This window comes from Leucopleurus acutus (assembly GCF_964270905.1).
Source record: "Leucopleurus acutus genome assembly, chromosome: 2".
Lineage (NCBI taxonomy): Eukaryota > Metazoa > Chordata > Mammalia > Artiodactyla > Delphinidae > Leucopleurus > Leucopleurus acutus.
This window is the reverse complement of record NC_139143.1, coordinates 4,690,362-4,716,131: the sequence shown is the minus strand read 5'-3', so window position 1 is coordinate 4,716,131 and position 25,770 is coordinate 4,690,362. Positions and strand designations below refer to the sequence as shown.

General features: G+C 40.9%; 1 protein-coding gene across 3 annotated transcripts in view; it reads left to right on the top strand.

Moving 5' to 3' along the window:
* Window positions 1-25,770, top strand: part of NEK7 (NIMA related kinase 7) — a 147,811-nt gene that overhangs the window by 49,439 nt on the left and 72,602 nt on the right. For all 3 annotated transcript variants that reach the window (XM_082857576.1, XM_082857575.1, XM_082857577.1), the window contains exons 2-3: window positions 4,321-4,405; window positions 22,480-22,620. In XM_082857576.1, the coding sequence (XP_082713702.1) occupies window positions 4,349-4,405; window positions 22,480-22,620 (198 nt within the window). In that variant the 5' untranslated portion in view covers window positions 4,321-4,348. The remainder of the gene's footprint in view (window positions 1-4,320; window positions 4,406-22,479; window positions 22,621-25,770) is intronic.

Below are 25,770 nucleotides of genomic sequence, written 5' to 3'. Positions count from 1 at the left end.
TGAAGATATCAGGTGGTCATTTGGATATTGGTGTTTGTGGCTCAGAGCTCAGAACAGATGCGTGTAGTAGAGAGAAATTTCAGAGTAATCATACATGGTTAGCAATCAGAGTCATGGGACTGGATGGGTTGACTTGAGAGAATGTAGGTTTAAAAAAATAAAGATTCAAGTCATAGAGCACTCCAACATAAATGTTGGATAGCAAAAGGAACTTAGAAAAAGTAGCTATAATGTGGGAGAAAATTCAGGAGAGTATGGGACACAGAACGTTTCCAGAAAGTGAGATAGTTGTGTTGAAAGCTGGTTGAGGTGAAGTAAGAGACCTTGGTGAGGGCCCTTATCATCTCTTGTCTGGACTGGTGCAGTAGCTTCTTGACTGGTCTTGCTTGTGGTTGTGAGCCCCTCTACTCTGTCACACAGCAAGAAAGGTTGTATTTCAAAAAATGAACTTCCCTCTCTTAGCTTCTTGAAACCCAGCATTAGCTCTCTGATACCAGCTGGATAAAGTAAATATCATAACAGCTTTCTCATGAGCGGACAGCTGTCTATGTTGTTAGCCTAACCTTCTGATATTAACTCCCCCCAGCTATCTCTCACCACCTGCCAACTTTAATTTTACTTATAAGATGTTGTGCTCTGCTTTTGGGTATTTTGATGTGTCCTTTCCTTTTCCCAGGTTTCCTCTCTTCATTGCCTCATCTAAACCTTGTGAACTTCTCTTCCTTATTGAAAACCCGATTCAGGCAGCACCTTCTTTGGGCAGCCTTTTTTTAATTGAAGATTGGTTGACAAATTTGTTGAATTTGATCATAATTTTACTCACCATTGATTTTAGACTTATTAAACTCTAGCAATTATTATTTGATGTTTTTATGACAGAGATACATTTATTCATTCATTAAATAAATATTTGCTCAGCACTCATTTTGTGCCAAGCATTGACCTAAGAACTGGGGGTACAGCCGTGGATGACACAGATAGATCCCTGTATCATGGAAATTATAATCTAGAAGACTGAATGCATGTTTAACATATTTATACATTAAATGTGTTTTTATTTCATTTGTGAGGAGATTAGTGGAAAGAGATAATACATAAATATATTTGGCCTTTGGAAATATGATGATATTAAATCAGTATACAAACATTGATATATTCTTATTCTGTAAAAGCATTAAGAATCCAGTGACACATGGAACCGCGTTAGATATTATGCAAAGAAAATTATGTTGCGTTATTATTCACTGTATTACTAAGCTTATGTGCGATATGAGTATTTCATACAGAGTTTTATTTCTAAGCAGAGGCTCTTTGACCTCTGTCTGGGATACTGTAGAAGTGATTTCCCTGTTATGCAGATTGTTAGATTAAATCACTTCTAAGTTTCCTTTGATTTTTATGTTCTTTTTTGTGTTTTTTTGTTGTTGTTTTACTTTGGCTTCTTTTCTTCATAATTTTATTTGCTTAGACATTGTCACACATCAGGAGGTGTGATGAAACCCACTTTGTTATAATCTAGCACAACATTTCTCATAGTGTCTTCTCTTCTTAGGATTGGTCAAGCTGTGGGATATTAAAATATGTTACACAAAGAAAGCATTTTGTGCTTAAATAAGTTAAATATAAATGAAGTTGTTTTTTTAAACTGCAGGCCTGCTTGGGTCCTTTAGTAATATTTAGCTAATATTTACTATGATTTTCTAAGAGAGGTTCATATAGCGAGTAGTATTTCACAGAGGTCTTTGACCAGGAAACCTTTTTTTTATGAAGTGTCTTGGGAAACTATCTGTGGGATACTAGATGTGAAATGTTGATTTTAATGATTTAGATTTCTTTTTTTTAAAATTTAAGTCTTTATTCAGATGTTGTCTTGCTTAAAATGTAACAAAAAAAAATGAAAATTTCTTGGTGTTCTGAAATGTGCAGTTTTGAGCAATAATCTGTCCTGCACTTAGAATAATAGCAGTTAAGTTGTAAGATACCATTTTGGATGTGTAGTTGGTTTATAATAGCTTTTCTTTTCCTAAGCTGGAGAAACTGTTTAATTTATACTGCCTTTTGCAAAAGTGTCCTTGTTGCTTATACACATTTTAAATAACCAATGTTGCCTTAATGTGTATCCTTAAAGCATTGTCTGTTGATTGGTTAATGATTCAGATTTCACACTAAAATGTATTCTAATTCGTTACTGGGATTCTCTTTCTCCTTCCCCCTCCTCACTCCTGAAATCCAACACTATATAAAATTGAATCCAAAAATACATAAGTAGGATTATATATCATGACTAAATGGGGTCCATCCCAGAAATGAATACTGGCTTAGTGTTCACCAAAATGAATGTTCAAAATTTTAAATAAATGAACCACCAAAATTCAACATTTTAACAATTTAAAACATGTATAATCAGCTCAGACACAGAGGAAGAATCTGACAGAAATCTAACATCTATTCTTTATAAAATCTTTCAGCAAAGTAAGGATAGAAGGGCACTAGCTCAACCTGATAAATTAAGGGCATTTATGAAAAATGTACATCTTACATTATACTTAATGGTAAATGGCTGAATGCTTTCCTCCTCAGACAGGAATAAGAAAATGATGTCTCTGCTTCTATTCATTGTACTGGAGGTTCTAGCCATTGCAATAAGGCAGGAAACTACAAGAAATCTACTTGAACCAATAAGAGAGTTTAACAAGTTTGCAAGATAAAAGGTCAATATACAGAAATCCGTTGTAGTTCTGTATGCTATCAGAACATTGAAATAAAAAACACCTATCATTAACAATAGTATCAAAAAATATAATATACTTAGGAAATAACCTGAAAAAACATGTGAAAGACCAGTATTGAAACTGAAAACCATTACTGAAAGAAATTAAACCTAAAATAAATGAGATATCCTGTATTCATGGGTCTGAAGACCCAATATTATTAAACGTCAGTTTTCTCCAAATTGATCTATAGGGTTCATGTACTTGTAATCAAAATCTCAATAGACTTTTTTTTTAAATAGAAACAAACAGGCTGGTTCTAAAATTTATATTAAAATCATATATGTGATTAAGCATGTAACAAGACTTTATAATAAACCTACACCGTACACTGCTACATTATATATATGTGTGCAGTCATTTGATACATGATGAAAATGATATAGTAGCACTGTAATGGGGTGTGGGGTAAAGGACAGTCTTTGCAGTATATGATTTGAAATCAGTTGGATAGCCATATGGAAAAACAAACTAAATATTGACTTCACCATATATTGTACAAGACTTTAATTCCAGATCAATTGCAAATTTAGATATGAAAGCCAAAGCAATAAAGCTTACATTGAAAGATAATGTATGAGAATTTAGAGTAGGGAAATAATTCTTAAATTATTAAGCATTTTGTACACAGAAGCATTAACCATAAAGGAAAAGATTGATCAATTAGAACATATTAAATTTATGAATTTCTGTTCATAAGTTAATTAAAAGATGCCATTGGGAAGGTTTTCTATAAGATGGTAAAAAATATTTGCAATACAAATAACCCATGTCTAGAATATTTTTATTGCTTTTTAAAGGGTGTAATGAAGTGAAAATGTGTTAAAATTTCTGTCTGTTGATCCTATTTAAATGGACCCTAGTTTTTTAACCCACAAGATTTTAGTTATAAAATTACACTTATGAAGAACCTAGAGATACTTGGTGTTGTGTAGAATCAGTGCAGAAGTGGCTCCTGGACAGGGGTGTCAGCTGTGTTTATAGTTCAGTTCTTGTGCAGGACTTGGCGTATGCTTGGTCTTCAGCCTGTGTTTACTGAATTAATGGGTGGATGTTTTGTAATTACAAAAAAATATGTATAAAAGAGTAAACACCCTCATATGAGGACAGGCCTTTTAAGTTTAAACCTAAAAATCACAGTAAGCATTATAGTTGGACACGAAGAACCAAAGTGCTAACATTTTTAGAACATGAAGATGAAGTGCATTTTAGGAATGTAAAATGTTAGCCACAATTCTGGGAAGCTTACCGTGGTTATTATCTTCTCACGTCAGGGAGGGAGAGGGGAAGCCTCTTTGATCTCTAAGATGTAATGGAGAAGAGAGAATTTCATCTCACAAAACGGGATTTTCTAAGCATAACATGCTACTTTTGATAAGAATTAGCTGAGATAGTGAATATTTGTGTTAGCTAAGCAGAGCTTGGATTTAGCGAATGGCAGATAAGAGTATAGAGTGTCTTAATGGACATTTTTGAAGCATTAGGTTCATCTCAAGTATGTATTGGTAATGATTGCATTATTTAAATTTCAACTTTACATTTTTTGCAGAGTTCTGAAGTTCCTGTTGCTTCAGACGATGGATGAGCAATCACAAGGGATGCAAGGACCACCTGTTCCTCAGTTCCAACCGCAGGTAATTTGTTCTAATAAATGCAGCCGTAAGAGTGTGTGTGTGTGAGAGAGAGTGTGTGTGTGTGTGTATGTGTGTGTGTGTGTGTGTGTGTGTGTGTGTAGACATAGATGTACATGCAGTGAGGAAGGAAGTAGTACATGTACAGTCCCTTTAGGAAATAAAGTAGCCAAAAATGCTAGTATGAATTTCCAAGCTTCAATCAGGATTGTTTTTATTATAAAATACTGTTTTAGAATATTTAGTTCTCATGTACAAATATGAAAAAAGGGGGGGGGCAGCTTTAGCTTTTAACTTGAATTGAATGACCTACAGGCTTTGGGAGCTAATGTTTGGCTCAGAGAGGAAGAGAAAAGGCAAGGCGGCGCCTGTGTGTCTAGTGCCTGTCTCTGCTCTGGCTGGTCCTGCATTGCCCACGACTGCCTTCTGTTACTGTCACTTTTCTTATTTTCTCTGAGTAGCAGTGTGTTTCCCCTGTTACGTAGTTGCTCGTTTTTTTATAGCATGAAATGAAGTTAAAGGAATGTTTCAGCAAAACATGTCCACACACTGTAGAAGTTAATTACCTAGCATGCTGTGTTCTCTGTGGATGCTTACCCTAAAGCCCGATGTATGATGACGTGTCTAAAATAACATTCATCCCTGCACAGAGGCAGCAGTTTGTTTCTGTTGTTGTTATTAATAAATACCGTGTTTTTTCAGTTTGGTGTTGGAGACCTTCTACAGTGTCCCAAATTTACTGTGCTAGCCTTGTCCAAGTTTTGCTTGATCGTATTTCTGGAAATGAAGAATTGGTAGATGTACTTTCGTGGTATCTTTGTCTGGTGTTGGTATCAGAGTGATGGTGGCCTCATAGAATGAGTTTGGGAGTGTTCCTTCCTCTGCAGTTTTTTTGGAATAGTTTCAGAAGGATAGGTGTCAACTCATCTCTAAATATTTGGTAGAGCTCGCCTGTGAAGCCATCTGGTCCTGGACTTCGTTTGTTGGGAGTTTTTAAATCACAGATTCAATTTCAGTACTTGTAATTGGTCTGTTATAGATGTTATTTCAAATGAGTTCTGTAGTCAGATAAGTTTGGGAGACTTGGATTTACACAGCTGCTTCATGACAGTACTTTCTCAGAGCCTTCCCTGTATTATTAGGGTGCACTGTGAACTTCCTGGAGGGGGTTTTGGGGTGTAGTGTTTTCCAGACTTATTTGACCACGGGATCCTTTTTGTTTAAGCACATTTATTGGCTTCTCTCAGAATCCATGTCTGTGAGGCACAGTGCAGGAAATACTGCCTACAGAATAAACTACCTTTTCTGCCTCTGTGACTTTTTTCATCTTGTACCCTCATATTCCTCTCCAATTTTTGAAATCCTGCCCACCCTTTAAAGGACCATCTAAAATGCCATCTCCACTATGAAGCTTTTTCTGATTTTGTGAATGTAATATTTTTTCCTTGGAAACGTGATGGTGCATCCTTTGCATGTCTCTTCTGGTATTTCTGAGGCCTTTGTGTCATTTTACATAGGCATTTTCCTTATCTTTGCTGTTGGGTTAAACTCTCCTTGAGGATTTATACTGTGTCTTACTTTCTTTGGATGCCCTGTGATACTGCAGCTCCCCACATGAAGCAGGGTGTCAATAAGAATGTGTGATTGAAACCAACCAGGGACTCCTTCAAATGAACATGTTTAAATTAGCCCTTTACCCAATTGAATTTTACATTGTTTTCTTTGTTACACCCGTCTGAATCCTCTGTACGGTATTCAGAAAAGAGACCCTTTAGAGCTTAGAGTAAGGCCAATATTTTAATTTCAAAATGATTGTTTTTTATTTTTTAGATCTACCGTCTATATTTTGTGTATGGTCATAAATTATCAAGATTATAGTAAGCAGTTTCTATCTATTAGATACAGACGTATCTTAGTGCTAGTTTTACACACATACATAGATACTGTGGGTCCGTATTATATTGTTTCTAGTGAAGACAGTAAAAGAAGCACTTCTAAAATTAGGTAGTTCATGTCATGATTTTGAAATTCTGTTTTGAACAGTCCTAAATTTCAAAGGAAAAAAAAATGAGCACTTTCATTTTTGCCTTCTACTGACTCACCAGCCAGGAAAGTCATGGTTTCCTGGGACCATGCAGCATACATTTCAGAACCACGTCTGTGGTTCTGCATCTCTTTTCACACAGTTCCCTTCATCTCTGCCTCCTGCTGCTGCTCCCAGGGGTGGGGGAAAGAGGCAGGGTTTTTCCTGTCTCTGCGTCCAGACTGATGGTGTGAGATTACCTGACAAGAGTTTACAGGCGTTATTGCTTATTAAGTCTTTGAAAAGTGTTACTGCTCTCAGTAGCATGATTTTTAAAGGCTGGCAAAGGACAGGCTCTACTAGGGGCTGACAACCTTCTTTTGTTTTGTTCCACACCATTGGCCTGAATAACGGGGTGATATGGCAACATATGGTTAGCTGAGTGACTCCTACTTTTGTGATGCTAATACGTGTCTGGACATAAACCGAAAACGAAGTCAGCTTTCTAAGTGTCAAATACCAATCCCCTGTATAATGACAAGTGATGTATATTCTTGGCATATCTTTCTTTTTCTTGTTCTGAGATGAATACTCTAACCCCGTAATGTGTAATATGTGGTCTCACATATTACTGTGAGAGCTCCTTTTTCTTTAGTACTGTGTGAGGTTCCTTTTTTATAAGCTTCAGGATGTGAGATTTATGTTTCTCTATTAATTTTTTTGTGTATATTGTCATTCTCTTGAACTTAGGGAAATTTTTTTTCTATCAGCTTCCTTTTCCTTCCCTTTTTCCTTTGATTCCTCTACTAAAGCCAGAAAGTACTGAAAGGATGTTTTGACTAGATTTGTATGCTGTCGGACTCTTGTTGGTGGAACAATGGATTTAGCTTAATTTAAAAAAGAAAATTCAGACTATATAAAAGATGGTGACAGAGAAATAGGAAAATACTAAACTATTTTAGTATGAGACTAATTTTAAACAATGGGGGTTTCCCTGGTGGTGCAGTGGTTGAGAGTCCGCCTGCCGATGCAGGGGACACGGGTTCGGGCCCCGGTCCGGGAAGATCCCACGTGCCGTGGAGCAGCTGGACCCGTGAGCCATGGCCGCTGTGCCTGCGCGTCCGGAGCCTGTGCTCCGCAACGGGAGAGGCCACGACGGTGAGAGGCCCGCGTACCGCAAAAGAAAAAAAAAAAAGATTAAAAAAATAATAAAAAAAACAATGGAAGTTTGCAACTAACATTTTTTGAGTATTTTGGTTTCTGATCATTGAGTGAAGAGCACTATGGTACATTCACTTTTTATCATAAAGATAAATGTAAAACAATTATAATCAGAGCACAATTTTAAGAATTTATGGGAGTGATTAGAAGGGAGGATTAATTTTAATTATGATAATCACCAGGACTTAGGTTATAATTATTATTTGTAAATTTGAAGATACCTAGTGTAACGCTTTGCCTACCTGTGAAAGAGGGAAAGCTTCCCAGATCTACAGGTAGGAGAATAGACGTTCCTCGTTTTTATTGCTTGGAAGGTATGAGAACCTTGTCTGGGAGTCTTCCAGCCCAAGCAGTAAGGTAGATCAACCATTCCTTTAAGCTTCCTGGTGGCCCAAATTATTTGCAGTCCCCCTGTGCTTTTGCATCCCTGTGAAGCAAGGTGTAGGGGTGAGATGAAGCTAACCTTGTAACATGTTTGGGGTAGTGATCTGGGCGCTTTGTGGGCCAGAGCGACGTTGCCCCCAGTGGACTGTGTTGAGTGGGATGAGTTTTGGACATGATGATTATATCACCTTCCCCTGTCTTTAGCTCATCTTACAGAATCACTTAATGAAATAAGGGTCATCATGTAGTTTACTTCTTTTGATAAATTGATTTTGCCAAGGTGTTTGTTGTTAAGTAGCATTGAGTACAGCTTCTGTTCTTTGAATTGTTTATTTCGGTGTGGTGTTCTCCCTTTGACAGTTGCCTTCAGTGAATGACTTTAGGTGCAGGAGAATGAACAGCAGCTGTTCTGAGGAAAGCAGGCTCGCGCCGTGGTTTCAGTTCACGACGTCTCGTATCTCTGCTCTCCCCAAACCCCCAGCACTGTCTCCCCCGTCCTCACACTTAGCTGATGCCCTTGCTTCCTGTTTCACTTAAAAACACCGTAACAGTCAGAAGAGAACTTCCACCGACTTCTCCCAGACATGTAGTCACATGACTGGCCTTTTATGTCACCAGATGAACCAGCCACACTGTGCCCAAGGCCAGCACGCCCCTGACCACTGGATCCCACCCACCCCCTGCTCCTAATGGCCCCTCTCTGCGGGCCCTTCACTAGCACACCATCGCGTGGTTCTCTCTTCCGTCTCAACAACAAACCGTGACCTGCTCGGGTCCTTGGACTCTTTAATCAATAGAAATTGGTAGGAGGCCAGATGAGAGATCCAGGCAAGGCTTTATTGAGACTCGTGCCGCAGCGGGGTGGGGCTGGGGGGTGGAAACGAGCAGTAGGTGCCCTTGCTTGCTCCCCGAGGGGGCTTGAGCTGGTTCATCAAACGGGCTGAGGGCGGGGTAGGTCTGGCAGGAGGCCTGGCTTAGGTGGTCTGCTCGCCCTCTGGGTGGTGCTGTGTGCAGGGATCTCGTGCAGGACCCTGCTTTTGCTCCTGGCACCTCAGAAGGGGCCGTTGGTTTGGGGCCTGTGTGTACCTTATTGTTCATAACTGCCCGACTGCACATGCGTGCAGTTATTTTTAGTCCATAATGGTTTCTTTATATCCTGTTGCCCAGGTGCAAGTGCAAGCACTCAGGTAGAGGGTCCCCTGTCACAGCCTATCTCAAAACCAAAACAAGTCCAAACCAAAAACCAGCTTTTAAAGTCCTTCTTTTCTCCAGCTGTTAACTAACCTATTTCTCTGCTGCCTTTTATTGCTAATTCTTAGCTTTATTTGTAGGTTTGTCTCCCGTTTCCCCCTTCGCTCTCTGAAATGTGCTCCAGTTAGGCCTTCTCCCCACCCTCCCGGCTAGACTGCCTTGTCAAGGTCCCAGCTATGCGCAGGTGCTCCGTCCCTGGTCAGCTCTCAGGCCTCGTCCTCCTTGGCTCATCAGCTGCATTCAGTAGTCGATGGTACTCTCTTCTTTGAAACCTGTTCATTGCTCAGCTTCCAAGAACCTTGTTTTTCTCGTCTTACTGGTCCATCCTTTGCTGATTTCTCCTCACCTCCTGGACCTCTTAACAATAGAGGGCTTCAAGGCTTGAGACCTCTTTCTGTCTATATCCCTGCTTGGAGATCTCTTCCAGTTTCGTGATTCTAAGTATGATCCATATGCTGGTGACTCTCACATTTATATCTCAACCTGGACCTCTGTCCTGAATTCCAGACTCATGTATCCAGTTGCCTGCTTGACCTCAAATTTGTATGTCTCAAAGCGAGCACATGTGAAGCTGAACTCTGAATGGTCCCCCCCCAACCCTTCTGTCTGCAGGCCTCTCTGTCACAGTTGGTGGCAGGTCCATCCTTCCCTTGCCCAGGCTGAAGCTCCTGGAGACGTCCCTGGCTTCTTCCAGCTCTCTCGTGTTGTGTCTCACCTGTTCCCAGACCCCACAGCTCCATCTTTAACACACAGTTAGAATTGGGATACTTCTTGCCTCCTCTGCTGCTACTAATGTGGTCCAAGTAATTTTACTTTTTCACAAAACTTATTTCAGTAGCTTCCCAGCCTCCATCCTTGCCTCCCTTCAGCCTGCTCTCAATACAAAATTATATAAACTTTAAATGTAAAATACAGAATTTCAGTCAAGTTGTGTCTGTTTAAAACCTTCTAGTAGTTTCTCATAGGCTTACTCACTCATCATCTTCCAGGGTATATTTAACTATCACCTTCTTTGATCATTTAATGAAAATTGAACCTTCACACCCACCAGTAAGCCTTTGCTGCCATATTTTTCTGCGTAGAATTGATTGCCTTTTCACTTTTTCATTGTCTGTCTGCTTTCTCTAGAGTATAGGCTTCATCCCGAGACCCCAGAGTGGTACCTAGGGCACGTAGTAGGCATTCAGTAAATGCTTGTTGAAGACAAACTGAGTGTCAGATCAACCCATTCTCCATCTTTTCAAGCACCACCTTTTAAGTGAATATTAAGATACATAAATGTCTTTGGAATTTCTCTTCCTGGCACAAGTTCAAGCAGTGGCCTGTGCCTAGGTACCTACATCAAAAATACGATAGGAAGCCATTCTTGGCAACGCTTTGTTAGACCGAGGTGTGAGAGACCAGCCTGCGCCGAAGCAGGGAAGAAGAGCTCAGAGAAAAAGAAAGAAATTTTCTCCAGGACAGGTTTCCACATCTTTGTGAGCCCAGAAGTCAGGTGTGGCCTAAGATGTCTGAACTCTTAAGTTACCATTTTTGTTTTTCTTGGGTAACAGTCTATATACAAAAGTAAATGTATATTAAATGGTTTATTAAAAAACACATCCTCCATTTCTTATGGACTTTTTTTCACCTCCTTGGTTTAGCTGGAACAGACCTCTTTCCCCCAAGGACACTGTTTCCCATCACCCTCTCAGTGGAGGCTGCTGGTTCTCTAATAGCCCCACGCCGTGAGGATCGGGGGTCGGATGGCAGCCTGTCTGTCCACAGAGCCTCTTCCAAACCACGATTCCTCCTTGTTCTTGGGGTAGGGAGGGCTGAAACCTGCTGCGTCAAGGCTCTGCCACCCTAAGAAAGGGCGTTCACCTTCCCTGTCGCTGTTGTCTCCTGACCTCTTCATGACCCCTGGCACTACTTGGACACTTGGCCCCTGGCTCCTGGCTTTTGTCCAGGGCAGTAGCCCTGCTGCTGCTACCAGTACCTGCTTCTGATTGAGTTCTTACAGCGCACGCACCCTGTGCAAAGCATTGTGAATGTGTGTGTCATTTATTCCTAACGCAAGCTGTAGGAGGCGTTATCTGTCACACTAACTAACTAACTAACTCACCCTTGGTCACGTAGCTGGTAAGTGGCGGGGCTGGGATTGGCACCGGGTCTGTCTCACTCTTTAGAGTGAGCTTCTAGAAAAAGCTCCCCATCCATTTCCTGGCCGGTCTGATCTTCTCAATCCCCGTGACTCTTGATATTTTTATAGGTACCTCAAGCTCCTACTCTTCAAGATGGAATTTATTATTTCCTGCCCAAGATTGTCCTTTTGCCTGTGACTATTAGCACCATCCATCTAGTCGTCCAGACTACAAACAAGCGAATCGCATACTTTATATTAGGCAGTTTTCCTCTTGTCTTGATTTTACTCCCTAAATAGCTCTTGAATCTGCTAATTCTCTACATCCTGACTGTAACTACTGTAGTTTATTTAGATTACTGCCACCTTTTGCCTGGATTATCGCAGAAGCTCCTGAACTGATCTCTTTACCTCTCATTTTACCATTTCTAGTTCATTCTTTACATTGTAGCAAAAGTCATCTTTCCAAAGTACACTTTTTATCGTATCACTTCCTAAAAGCGCCGGTTTCTATGGCTTTTAGGGTGGATTCTGCATTTCCTTGTGTGTCGTAGAGGGTCTTGCATCATCTGGTCGCCTTTTTCTTCTCCAGCTGCATTTTGTGTCTTTCCCTATTTTGGACATAGATTCAGTCATGTCTTGCTTATACCATGCTCTCTTTTGGCTCCAAATCTCAGATGCTGAGGTAATGGTCTCAGGAGCCGTTCAAGGAGATTTAGTCCCTAATGGAACCTAATAGCATAAAGGCTCCTTATAATGCGGATGAACTACATGGTAGAGGCCCTAAGGAAAGTGTTATCCTAGAGGAAACATGTAATTTGGAAGACAACAAAAAGATTATTCTCAGAAAAATAATGATTACTGGGTAGTTTCTTACACTAGTATGCTTCTAACAAATCAGAATATGCTATACCAGCAGTGCAGTGTTCACTTCTGTAGATCGTGCTTTATATCAATGAGTAGTAGGTCATGGGTACTCAATAAATATTTGTTGGATGAATGAATTAATCTCTAAGTGAAAGCTAAATATTGATCAATCTAATTATGTTGTATAGATTTTAGTTACTTGAGAGTTATTTTAGGAAAAGACTGTGGCAATATAGAATAATAAGAAATCTGTCAAATGAGAAGTGATATCAAAATATTTAAAGCTTAGTTGAGTTTTGAATTTAGATTGCTTGTTCGTATTTACATATTTAGGGGTAAGTGTTCCTTAAATTTTAAAGGAAATGCCTTGAGAAATTTAGATGGGTTTTAAAAGAATGGGAATGCGGTAAGGATTCTCTCATCTGCTCTCTTGGAAATTTCTATTTGAATAGTCTGATGTGGGCAAAGATGAGGTCGACATTAATCAAAACAGTTTCCCAGTTCTATTTGGAATTGCATTCAGAGCCTGAAATATAGTTTTAATAAATACAGTAATGAAAATTGTTCCATTTTTGAGGGTGAACGTAATATTTGGAAGATTCAGAAATCTTTTGGAGCCAAGTATGTACTTGGTGAAAAAAATAAATAGTCTTGGTATTCTTCTTTCGATCAAAATGAGATATCTTCTTAAATGAGACCAGTAATTTTCATGTGATTCACAAACTGATTACAGTCCAAGGAGGAATTTCAAACATATTTTCAGTATTGGAAGCCTTCCTGGAGTAAGTCCACATCCTCTCATGGTGCTTGTTTGAAGGGCAGCGTTGAATGTATAGATTCTAATATGTTTGTTAGAATCGGTTGTGTCATTTTACATTTAGCATACCTTTATATTTTGTCTCCCTTTATATTATTATTATGTGAATATTATGACTTTTTCATATGACTGTGGTTATGTTTCATACATCTTTCTCACTAAATATTCATAAAACAAATACTCCTCAGATTTAGAAATTTTGATAAGCACTTCTTTTTCCAGGAACACTTATGTAGAATACATTTAATTATGCATTCCTTTTATTTATTTTTTTCCCTTGACTGGGTATCATTCAGTGTAGGAGAAGAGGGGGATGGAGGGGGAGGGATTTCTAGGAGAGTTCTGATAGGGTGTCCAGGAGGGCGCCAGGGGGGCACCAGGGCTCAGTTTCAGGCAGCACTAACTTCCAGAACCAACACATGGGAGAGAGGGAGCAATGGGTTCCGTGGCCCAGAGTGATGAGCAAAGTGAGAAGAGAAGGCTGAGGATGGAGCCCTGTGGACACCAGAATTTATATGTGGGGGGGAACACGTAGGGGAGCTGGGAGCAATCAGAAGCGCTGGCTGTTCTGTGGGGTGGTTCAGGGCCTGAGCCCTGAAGTCGGATTGCCTGGGGTCAATTCTTGGATGCCCCACTTTCTGGCTGTGTGATGGAGGACAGGTTATTGAACATCTGTATGTTTCACTCTTCTTATTAATAAATTAGAGGAATCATAGTTTTTACCTCCTATGAGCTATGGAGCTTCTAAGATTGTGCTTGGCACGTAGATAGGACCCAGACGACGGGGATGAGGGTGAGGGTGACGATGACGACGTTCTGCCAGTGACACTCTTGGAGCATAGGTTTCTCCACCAGTGGTTGGTTCTGCATCATCGTACATCCTTTATTACATTGTTATTACCTGCCTTCTGCCCACACTGTTGCTTCGTTAGCCTTGTTTATCCTAGTCGGTGGCATCACTATCCATCGAGGTGCTCAAGCCCCAGATCCATGATTTATCCTTGATTTCTCTCTGTCCCCCTCTCCTCATACTCAATTCATCAGCAGCTCCTTTGACTCCACCTCAAGATCATATCCTGATTCCGTCTGCTGTTCGCATCTCCCCGCAACAGTCAGGTCAGGTCCACTTCCTCCTGTCCAGTCCCCCTGCTTCCACTCTTGCTTTACTCATCCTCCTGTCCATTCCTTCCCCACCAGCGTCGTGAGTTGTCATTGTAAAATGTGTGTTAGCTCGCAGTACCGTGCTTCCCTGCTGGAGACCCAGGTCCCTCACTGGTGCTGTCAGAGTGCCGTGCGGTTTTGTCATGCTCGCCTCTAACCTCGTCCCTCAGCCCGTCACCCTTGTTCTCCATCTTCCAGCCAGTGTTCCTTCAACACACCCAGTTCATTCTTTCCTCGAGACATTTTCTCCAGGTTTTCTTTCTGCCCTTTTTTTTCTTCTGGTCTTTTAATCTCAGCATAAACGTCACCTTCTCACCAAGGTCATCCCAGAATTACCCACTCTAATATAACCATCCACTCATTTTCCATTATATCACTCTGTTTTATTTCCCTGCATATGCTTAAATATTAGATACTATTATGTATTTGCTTATTGTCTTTTTATTGTTTTGGATTATGTATTTGTTTAATCTCCCTCCTCTGTTAATAACTGTGGAATAAATGAATACATTGTAGAAAACCTCTCCCCTCCATTTGTGTCTGTCTCTGTCTCTGTTTCTCTCAGGGAAAGGCTTTTGCTTGCCATGTTTAATTGTACCAGGTATGGCTGGTGGTGCTCATGGGGCAGATGGGAGTGTCTTCATCATTATCCTACTCATGAAATGCTGGGAAAGGTCATCAGTATTTCTGGTTACATAATTTGGATATAGTGATTATGCTGGGTAGTGTAACTAATGATGATTAAATGATACAAACACTGGGGTCTTATAAATGTTTAACTAGATAATTGGTTGTATTTGATCACTCATTTTTCTTATGCTATAGTGAATTCTCTCCTTTGTTTGATAAAAAGCCAGTTATAATGATTAATGGCATATTGTTCCAACTGATGTAAATCTCAGACACTTCGTGTCTTCAGGAATAGGTTACTTTTGAAATAGTTAAAAAATTTTAGGGAGATCATTTTTCACATGGGAAGAAGCATGACTAATTAGACTCTGCTGGCACATGTGGTGTTTTGTTTTTGTTTTTAATATGTGTTTTTTTTTATTTCTAGTGAGGTTTGTAGAAAATAATGTATAACAGCTTTATGTTAGATATTGTCGAAAGGATGTTCTAGTTTTTGTAGTTTGGAGGTGAGTAATATCTCTTTAAAGATCATACGTAGCATGAGCTTTATTGCCAAATAAAATTGAAGGGCATTTTGAAGTTTTGTAACTTTTAAATTTTTGAGAAATTTAATAATGTTAATATAAATATAGTTTATTAGATTACATAATTGGTAATATGAAAATCACCAGTAAGAGGTGAATTTGCAGTAACAGTGAAAACCATATTAATGGTGTTAAATATTGTAATTAATACTGGCTTGTGTATTAGATCATTGATAACAATACCTCTAGGAATTATCAGGACATAATTTTCTCTCTGGGGAGTCTGTTGAGTCCATGCTGTGACTCTTCTAATTTCCCCAGAGAGAATTATCATCATCATGTTACCCTGAATTATCTTACTGCTCATTAAATGTTCCTGCCTTCAAATTTAAAGGAAATTAAAGAAATTAATTTAGTCATGGGAAATTATTAATTGTTTAACGAGGTTGCACCTGTGATAGTATGAGCCTGTGGCACAGCAGAAGGAATTTTATTTTAAAATGAAAAGTATTTATGTGAAGGAAGCAGTTAACAGACTGACATGTAGAAGTTAATCCCAATTAGTTAGCAAGATCTGGCGGTATGTAATTAAAGTGCATTCAGATCAACAAGAGATTTCATTAATGAGAATGCAGAACACTTAAGGTGTTATAAAAAGCTTCCTTCACTCTAGAGTTTGATTTTTTTTAGCTGTCATATGTAATTTTGAGTATTTATTTTATATTTCTGAGATTTTAGGGTTCTTTTATAGTATAACTTGCAGATTCACATATCTCAAGAGACTAAACATAATTTACCACAAAAATGTAATGCAAATGTTTTCCAACATCTGTTTTAATTGTGTCCTTTATTTAAGGAGTTGTGGGTGTCTTATAGTTAGTAATTAAGAAATAAAATAACAACAATAAAAACAATAAACAATAAAACAATATCAAAACAATGTATGTAGGCTTACAGTTATGTTATTCATGTTAATTAGTTATATTTTGAGACTTATTCCAAAAATGAATCTGTTTGACAATTCTTGTATGGGGTATGTATGTAGTCTTTATTTAGTAATTTTAGAAGCTACCCTGTGCTGAATTAATCACACCCTTTCTCAGTTTCTTTTGTCACGAAGAGCTTGCAGCTTCACACTTGTAGGGTTTATGGGCTTTCAAGCAGTTATTATCTTCACTTTGCCTGTGAGTTTAAACTTTACTGTGAGCATGTTCCAGCCCGATAGCTGAATTGCGGCCACACATGGTTTTGTTTATTGCATGCTCCCCCACAACAATTAGGAGGCCTTCGGGCAGAATAATTTTAGTTAGCTCTAGAGTATGGCACCAAGGAGCCTTACACCCAAGGGGTCAGGCTGTGTTCATTCATGAATCAGGAAGACAGTCAGCGTGATAACTGGGGTGTCCTGGTTGGAAGGCAGAGCCCAAGGCTGGGCGGTGCTCAGAGACCCTAGTAAGGATGTGGCTGGCATATGGGAAGCCTAGCTGTAGATACAGACAAACTCCAGTTTCGGCCAGAGGAAGAGGACCAAAGAAGCAAATCAGGGTCAAGACTAAAGAATTTCAGTCTTGAAAACCCGAGGACATGCAGGAGGCTGTACAAATCCAGAGCCTGTGGGGAGAGAGGGTCGGTGGCAGGCTGTTACCGCTGGCACCCCTGGGGGAGGGGGCGTAGATGACGGTGAGGGAGTGTGTAAGCTTGGCTTTGTCCCAGGGGACACTCACGCACAGTTCTTTGTGCGGGTTCACCCCTATGCTAGAGAAGTGGGAAACAAGGTTTGGGTAGCTGGCCCAGCTGAGAAAGATACTGGGCGTTAGAACTGGGGTTTCGAGCCCAGGCCTTGCTGACTGACTCCAGAACCTGTGCCGTTTCTCTGGGGCTTTATGGGAACTCAGTGGATTCTTCTGTACCACCTGGCCCAGGTCCGGCCTCAGAGCACAGTGTTCAGGGCTTGCTGTACTGCCCTAAGAGGGCAGTGAATTAGCACTAAGGTCCCCTTTCCTGCTGCGGGTGCAAGGGGAGTCTCTGTCTCACCTGTTGGAAAGCTGTTCCTGGCAGAGACAGCGTCCACTTGCAGGTCTGGAGCTTCCCCACTCCCCAGGGAGCTTCTGCCTCAGACCTGCTGGGAGCTTCTCCGTGGTTACAGTCATGGGGATGCACTTAGAACTTTTATATTCATTAAGTTCTTTCAGCTACATTCACTTACTTAGTAAATATTTATTGTCTGTTTCATGTTGAGCTGCCTTCATGGCATCTGGACACAAAGATAAAACTTGGTTTCTGTCTTTGAGAAACTCTGTGTTCGGAGGGAGAAATATACACGTGTAAACAAATAATTAAAATCCAGTGAGGTCTGGAACCTAGCTCAGTGCCTGAGTTTGCACCACCGTGTGGAGAGTTGACTGCTGTCGGTTGCTGTGCAGGCCCAGGGGCAGGAGCAAGCAAAGCCTCCTGGCGAGCTGAGGACGATTCCTGAGAAGGGCTGGCAAGTCAGCCCCCAGGACGAGCTGGGCTGGCCAGGTGCGAGGGGCGCAGTCACTCAGAGGGCCTGGGACACACAGATGCCTTGCACGGAGGGGCCGGAGCTGCAGGCGCATTTGGCGCCGAACGGTGTGGTTGGAGGGGAGGCCCAGGGCAGGGGCCAGGTGACTGAGAGAGCTCCTGTCGTAGGTGGGTGTCAGTGTGTTGCGGAAGAAGCAGAGTAGCTTTTTACTTTCATAAAAGTTAAAAATCCTTTAAATGACTCACATCAAATCCAAAAGCCATTTTGTGCAGCTCAGACAGATACCCTGGTCATTAAGGGACTACAGAGACTGAGACCCAGTTTATCCACCAGAATGAGAGCACGGAAAGGCAATTGAAGTGATTTTATTTGGTTTATATTTTATACTGATTTGAATCTCATTATTTTGCTGGGTTATTTTATTCCCATTATAATTAAAATGCTAAGCTAAAGAATATGGGGAATTGGACATCATCCAAAAGAGAGACTATAGCTCTTTCCTAAAAATAGTTCTTCAGTTGTGTGGGCACTGATTTGATATCATCTTTTTTATTTTAAGCACCTCATACAGCGCTGCTTACATGGGGCATAACTCATCAAAATGAACTGTGGCACTGCATACAGTATCAGAGAGTCATTACCGAAGTATATGTATAACCTGCCTGGCGATCTCTTAAAGGAGACCTCATCCTACACAGGCTTATTTTTATACAAATTGCAGCGTGGCACAGACACGGGGGGGTAGTCGGAGATGTGCAGCTATGCTTCTTCTCATGTCAGCTCTGCACGTCTACACTGGGTGACAGGACATGGGAGCAGATGAGACAAGCTGTCACTCACCCACACTGCCCTTTGAAGAAAGGCCATGGGGGGAAAAGGTGCCGCAAATGGGCTGTGAAGTTTACATACACTGCCCACTGTTAAACAGATTACGTCTAATGAAGTGTCTAATGCTCAGGCCATATCAACCTAATCCTTGGTGGCAGTTCATCCCTCAACTGCCAAAAAACACCGCCCTCTGGCCCTCTCTCGCCCGCTCTGGCCGCCAAGCACAGGGAGGTGCCCAGCCTTAATAAACCGAGACAGTGTGTGATCTGACATGCAAATGTAGGTCATTGCATATGTAAATGTGTGATTACAAACCTGCATGCCAAAACACATTAGTGAGACTTTGCTCTCAGCATGCGGTTGTCACAGTGCCTTAGCAGTTCACGCTAATATTTGTCAGTTATTGTGCAGACAGAAGATGGAATTCCCAGTCAGGTTTAAAGGATATGGATTGCGTGATACCGTTCCTAATGATGAAGCTGTATTTCACTGTTGAGATTGACAGGTTTCATCAGGAGAAGGAATGGTCTGTACATTTTGGGGAGAGGAAGAAAACCTATTTCTCAGATGTTGCAGACTATCCTAGTGTGTAAATTAAAAAATAAAAAAAAGATTTTTTAGAAAAGCCTGGACAATTTAAAAAGTCTCTCCTCTTTAAATGAAACAAAGTTAAGGAAACTAAAAAAGTTGCTAATATCCACTGAATATATCTGAGAAGTGAGGCTTTGTAAGTTTCCTTTGTTAAGTAGGTGTCACAGTGACACTTAATTATAAATTCATCTCAGTGACCACAAAAAGAAATCTTATATATGAACAGAGTGGCAGGTTGTCTCCCTTTATTTTATAATTTTGTTTTTATTTTCATTTTTGACATACATGTTTCTAGTCCCAGTTTTGTTTTTTCATCAAAAGGCCTGAAATTGAAAATTGAACTTGAAAATACTGTGGATCATCATGTAGGGTCCCATAATGTTGTATCACATTGTAGGTGACTTTGTTTAGTAACCCTGGCAGTATAGCAAAGCCTATACTTAGGAATTGGGGATTGGGAATCAGCTAGACAGTGATTTCGTTTGATAACATCTACCTTACAGGATTGTCATGAGAATTGAATTAGATGGCATATGAGGTACTAATTTATAGGACCTGTTAAGTTGTAGGTACCAAAACAGAACCTTTTATTATTGTAGTAATGTTACTATTGTTATTCTAACAATTATTTATGGTTTTATATTTATATAATGAATTTGTGAAATTTGTATTCTGATTATTTTGCATGTCTTAAAGGAAGAGTGGTATTTTTCTTGACAATATTTTGGACTTTCCGAAGAAAGAAAAGCAATGCACAAGAGTAGAAATCATTGCTACCTTTTTTCTCTTTTTGAGAAACGTTGTATTTGAATGACAGTGAAACTTTGGCAGAATTTTAGAGTTTTTGCTAGCAGGACAGACAGATGTAGTGAAATGAACAAGGTAACATGTATTAGGGGATAGTGTAATGCCCATGTGTCAAAATAGCCTTTTACATAAGTCATGGGGTCATCAGCCTTGACTGAGGTTTGCTTGAGGGACTCAGAGATCAAATTACTTTAGTGGGTTTAGGAACCAGTGCACCCTTTGGTTGCATTAATAGGTATTTAATGTTCAGTCTTACTAGAGGGGGCCCAGTCAGGCCCCACAAGAACGTCATGTTTACTCTGAGTCAGCTCAGAGTAGAGCAGGTCCAGAAGGATGTGAGCAGAGTGGTAAAAGGCCAAGAAGCGTGTACTGACCAGTAATCTAGGAATCTTGAAAAGGCTCGTGTGTGTTTAGCCAAAAGAGAGAAGATAAAAGGGCATATGATGGCTAAACTATTGTTACACTTTTATAGGTAGATCGCTACAGATAGATTATGAGTGTCATGAGGAGCTTAAACGGCAGTATTCCTTGGACATGTGTGGTAACCTCAGCAGCAGACAGTGTTGGATCCTAGTGGATCCTCGATCTGTCCTATGACTGGTTGAATGAATGAATGAGTCTGTAAACAATGAACGAAAGAACTCGGACAGCGGATAAAACGTATAAGGAGTTGGGATTTGCCTCCAAATGGGGACGGCTGGGGTGCTGCCTCCCAGCACCTGTAATTCTTTCTCAGCACCGTTGAGAGCCCCTTCCCTGTACCTGTGTAAGCTCTTTCAGAGCAGAAGCATTTCTGATGCATCTCTGTTTCCCTAGCAGCTAGTACAGTGCCCGATGCGTAGTAAGTACTAAAATGTGTTAGTTTCAAAAAGAAATGACATTTTCCACAAACAACAAAAAAATATTGTTTAAAAATGTAACTATGTACTGAGTGACAGAGGCCAACCTGAAAGGCTACAATACTGTATGGTTCTAACTATGTGACATTCTGGTAAAAGCAAAACGATGGGTACCGTAAAAAGTCAGTGGCTGCTGGGGTTTAGTGGGGAGGGAGGGATGAATAGGCAGAATATAGAGGATTTTTTAGGGCAGTGGAAGTATACTATATGATACTGTAATTATGGATACATGTCATTATACATTTGTCCAAACCCATAGAATGTACGACACCCAGAGTGAACCCTAACGTAAACCACGGGCTTTGGGTGATAATGATGTGTCAGTGCAGGTTCATCAGTTGTAACGAAAGTCCCACTCTGGGGGGGTGTTGGTAGCGGGGAAAGCAGTGGGAGCAGGGGGCGCATGGGGGACCTCTGCACCTTCCTCTTAATAGTGCTGTGAACCCAAAACTGCTTTTACACAATTACGTCTTTTTTTTAAAAAAGTTTATTTTTACATCTTTATTGGAGTATAATTGCTTTACAATGGTATGTTAGTTTCTGCTTTATAACAAAGTGAATCAGTTATACATATACATATGTTCCCATATCTCTTCCCTCTTGCATCTCCCTCCCTCCCACCCTCCTTATCCCACCCCTCTAGGTGGTCACAAAGCACCGAGCTGATCTCCCTGTGCTATGCGGCTGCTTCCCACTGGCTATCTATTTTACATTTGGTAGTGAATATATGTCCATGCCACTCTCTCGCTTTGTCACAGCTTACCCTTCCCCCTCCCCATATCCTCAAGTCCATTCTCTAGTAGGTCTGGGTCTTTATTCCTGTCTTACCCCTAGGTTCTTCATGACATTTTTTTCCCTTAAATTCCATATATATGTGTTAGCATACGGTATTTGTCTTTCTCTTTCTGACTTACTTCACTCTGTATGACAGACTCTAGGTCTATCCACCTCATTATAAATAGCTCAATTTCGTTTCTTTTATGGCTGAGTAATATTCCATTGTGTATATGTGCCACATCTTCTTTATCCATTCATCCGATGATGGACACTTAGGTTGTTTCCATCTCTGGGCTATTGTAAATAGAGCTGCAATGAACATTTTGGTACATGACTCTTTTTGAATTATGGTTTTCTCAGGGTATATTACGTCTTTTTAAAAAAACCTTAATGATGAGGTGGTAAACTCACTGCCACTGGAATTGTTCTTGGTGGAACTTAAATGATTGTCAGGAAGTTTAGAAGATTTTCATACATGACTTGGCAGGCTGGACTAGGTGAATTTATATGTATATGTGTGTATTTTTATATAATATGAATAGTTCGATAAATACTTGTCGAGTGAATGGCTGTCTGCGGGTTTACCATAGAAATCACCTACTTATGTGAAGACAATCAATGATTGTGTGTATATTGTGTGATTGAAAACTTTTCTGACTTTTTTAATTACAGAAGGCCTTACGACCGGATATGGGCTATAATACGTTAGCCAACTTTCGAATAGAAAAGAAAATTGGTCGCGGGCAATTTAGTGAAGTTTATAGAGCAGCCTGTCTCTTGGATGGAGTACCAGTAGCTTTAAAAAAAGTGCAGGTAAGATGACTTTAATTATATAAATCCACGTAAAATTATACTCTGTGAAGAATAAATAGAGAAAAGTGCATCCTGAATGATTGGGTCATGACAGTCTTAAGTTGAGAACGATGGGAAGGAATAAAAATTGTACTGTAAACACTTGCATTAAGTGCAATACATGGTGGAAATCATTTTTTAGTTTTCATACTACTTTTAAAGTTCAGCTGGTTTTGTTCACCCAGATTCAGTAATGACTAGAATGATCTTAGAAAAGCTTTCACAGCTCTAGGTTTTAAGAGGCAGATTTGAGTTGTCACCATGGCTCCTAACTGGACGTGTGGCTACGTGTTGTATCCTGAGCTGCAGGCACTGCAGAAGGAAACCAGGCTCACAGAATGCACAGCCTAATAAAGTCAGTAAACGGCAGGCAAGGTTAGGGGGAGGTTTCCGTTAATGTAGAGAGCCACACTGGCAATAAATGAAAGAAAACTGAAGTGAACTTTATTTACTGGAGAATAAAAAAAAAATGAAATAGGTAAAGTTAGAGGATTGACGTCTTACGTAAAATCCACACGTTGTATTGGTATCATTCTAGCATCAGCTCTGCTCTCCAGTCCTGACTCTGTCTGGGTTCCTCAGATCCATGGACCTGCCCCAGCTAACCTGGCCAGGCCCTGCCCCAGCCCGAGCCCAAGACAGGTCACTGCCCTGATGGGTCCACTCGCCTCTGGTCTCGAAAGCACTTGCCTTTCTGCCCCAGAATGTGTTTGACATTGTACCATTTTGCTTCCCTTTTTCAGGGAAGGGCATTCTTGTTCACACCTGCTTGTGGACTTTCCATTTTACTCTGCAGCCCTGGTGTCTTTTCTGTGTCGAGACCTGCAAAACCTCAGTGTCCTCTTATTATTATTATTTTAATTTTGTAAGGGATCCGTATACTTGCAACAGCTATTGCAGAGGTGAACAGTTTTCACTTATATTTTTAAGCAAATAGTAAATATTTATGAAAGATTTTATGGGGCATATATGTTAGATATAAAGAATAGGACAGATGCTGTCATATCCACCACTCACCTTTGACACACTTCTGCCACTCCCTTCCTTCAAAGGTCACCATGTCCTGAATTTGTGTGTATTGTTCCTTTGCTTTTCTTTAGAGTTTTTCTCCAAATCTGTATACATTTCTGAAGAAATCTGTTGTTTGCTTTTGCATTTTTGAACTTATGTAAATGTTGTCACACGTTGGTGTGTGTGGCTATGCTTTATTCTTTATATATCTAGTATTCAATATGTAGATACGCGTGTGTATGTGTAGTATTACATACTACGTGTGTATACTATCCAGTTCTTGTTACGTGCTACTGGTTGTGTACAGTTGTTTGCTGTTACAAACAGTACTTCCGTGATGTTCCTGTGTATGTTTCCTGGTGCACACATGCAAGAATCTCCCTTTTGCATGTGCCTGAGGATGGAAGTGATGAGCCCAGGGCCACGCACGGTCAGTGCTGCAAGTTTATACCGAGTTCTTCCAGCGGTTGCACTGTTGACCTTCTCTCCAGCAGCACGTGAGGGTAGCCGTCTTCTCTCATGTAATCTGCCATTTACAGTAAGAACATAAAATATACAATGCAGATATTAGTGTTTATGACACAGATGACTTTGGGAATGATTATTTCCTAACAACAACTCTGATCCTTTTTTTTTTTGCGGTACACAGGCCTCTCACCGCTGTGGCCTCTCCCGTTGCGGAGCACAGGCTCCAGACGCGCAGGCTCAGAGGCCATGGCTCACGGGCCCAGCCGCTCCGCGGCATGTGGGATCTTCCCGGACTGGGACACGAACCCATGTCCCCTGCATCGGCAGGCGGACTCTCAACCACTGCGCCACCAGGGAAGCCCTCTGATGCATTTTTAAAATGTATTGAATTTCTAATATGTATCTCTGGGCACTGTGGGGGGGGGGGGGGAGGAAAAGAAGCTAGCAATTTTATTCCTGTCCACCAAGGGAAAAAGAGTCTATCTAGAGCAATGAAACGTTAAACCCTGTGGCGTGGATTCCTGGTTTCCCTAGTTCGCAGAAAGGAAATGTCAGTATGAGCTGTTGGCGTGGCTGGGATTGGAAAGGAAGCCAGGCTGTCGAGGTGAGACCAGATCCTGGAGAGCTCTGAAACCAGGAACAGGACTTTGAGTAGGAGGGAAGTGAGGATTCGCTATGGATTCTCTAGGAGGGTAATAATCTTCAAAATCGGTTATTTTCAAGATAAAAGTACAAGCTGAACACACAGAACGGACTAGAGAGAAGACAGCTGCTGATTTGCCCCAGGTGTCCAGGCGGGGCTGGCTGGCTGGCTGGCTGGCTGGCTGGATGGATGGATGGATGGATATGTGGGTGGATGGATGGGTAGGTGGGTGCGTGGGTGGGTGGATGCTTGGATGGGTGGGAGGATGGGTGGGTGGATGAATGGATGGACGGATGCATGGATGGATGGATGGAGTGAGAGACCATCTAGGTGGAGTCCCTGCGGCCTTCCTGGCTTCCCTCTCCCCCCTACCCCCCACCCCCGACCCTGAGTGTGGACAGAGAGACAGCACTCAGTTCTGTCTCTAAGGATTGCGTTTTAAATCACAGAACCTTGTCATTGGAAATACTGAGAAAGAAGGGGAGAAAGAAGGGAAAAGGGAGGGAGGGAGAAAGAACAAAAGCTCTTCCAGGCCTCTTGTAATACCGTCTACGTCGTTTCTGGTTGCCTGTATCCTTCTTTCCTTTGACTGGAAAATTGAATGGACAGGAGTGGATGTGCATGGTCGTGTTTCCAGTCAGTGCAGGGTAGATGCCCCTCCAGCTGCCCCCACTTCACACTATGGTAAACCCCAGACCGCTGCCTCCCGCTGTGCCGAGTTCAAGTTTGTCCTTTGGGCTTTGCCTTCTTCTGTGCTTCTTAGGGTTGCTATTGGGACATATTCTAGTTTAAACGTAACTCCTTTATACAAGAGAGAATTGTTGCTGTAAAGATATTCTTAGCTTCTGTAATTAGGGAACAGTATCTTAAACCTTTGTGAGGAGAAATATATTTGCATTTCAGACATGTTATTGATTTTTGTGATGTATTACACTTGCGCTGAACAATAAAGACCAGGGTTCTTCCTTTTTAAAAATCCACCTCTGCAG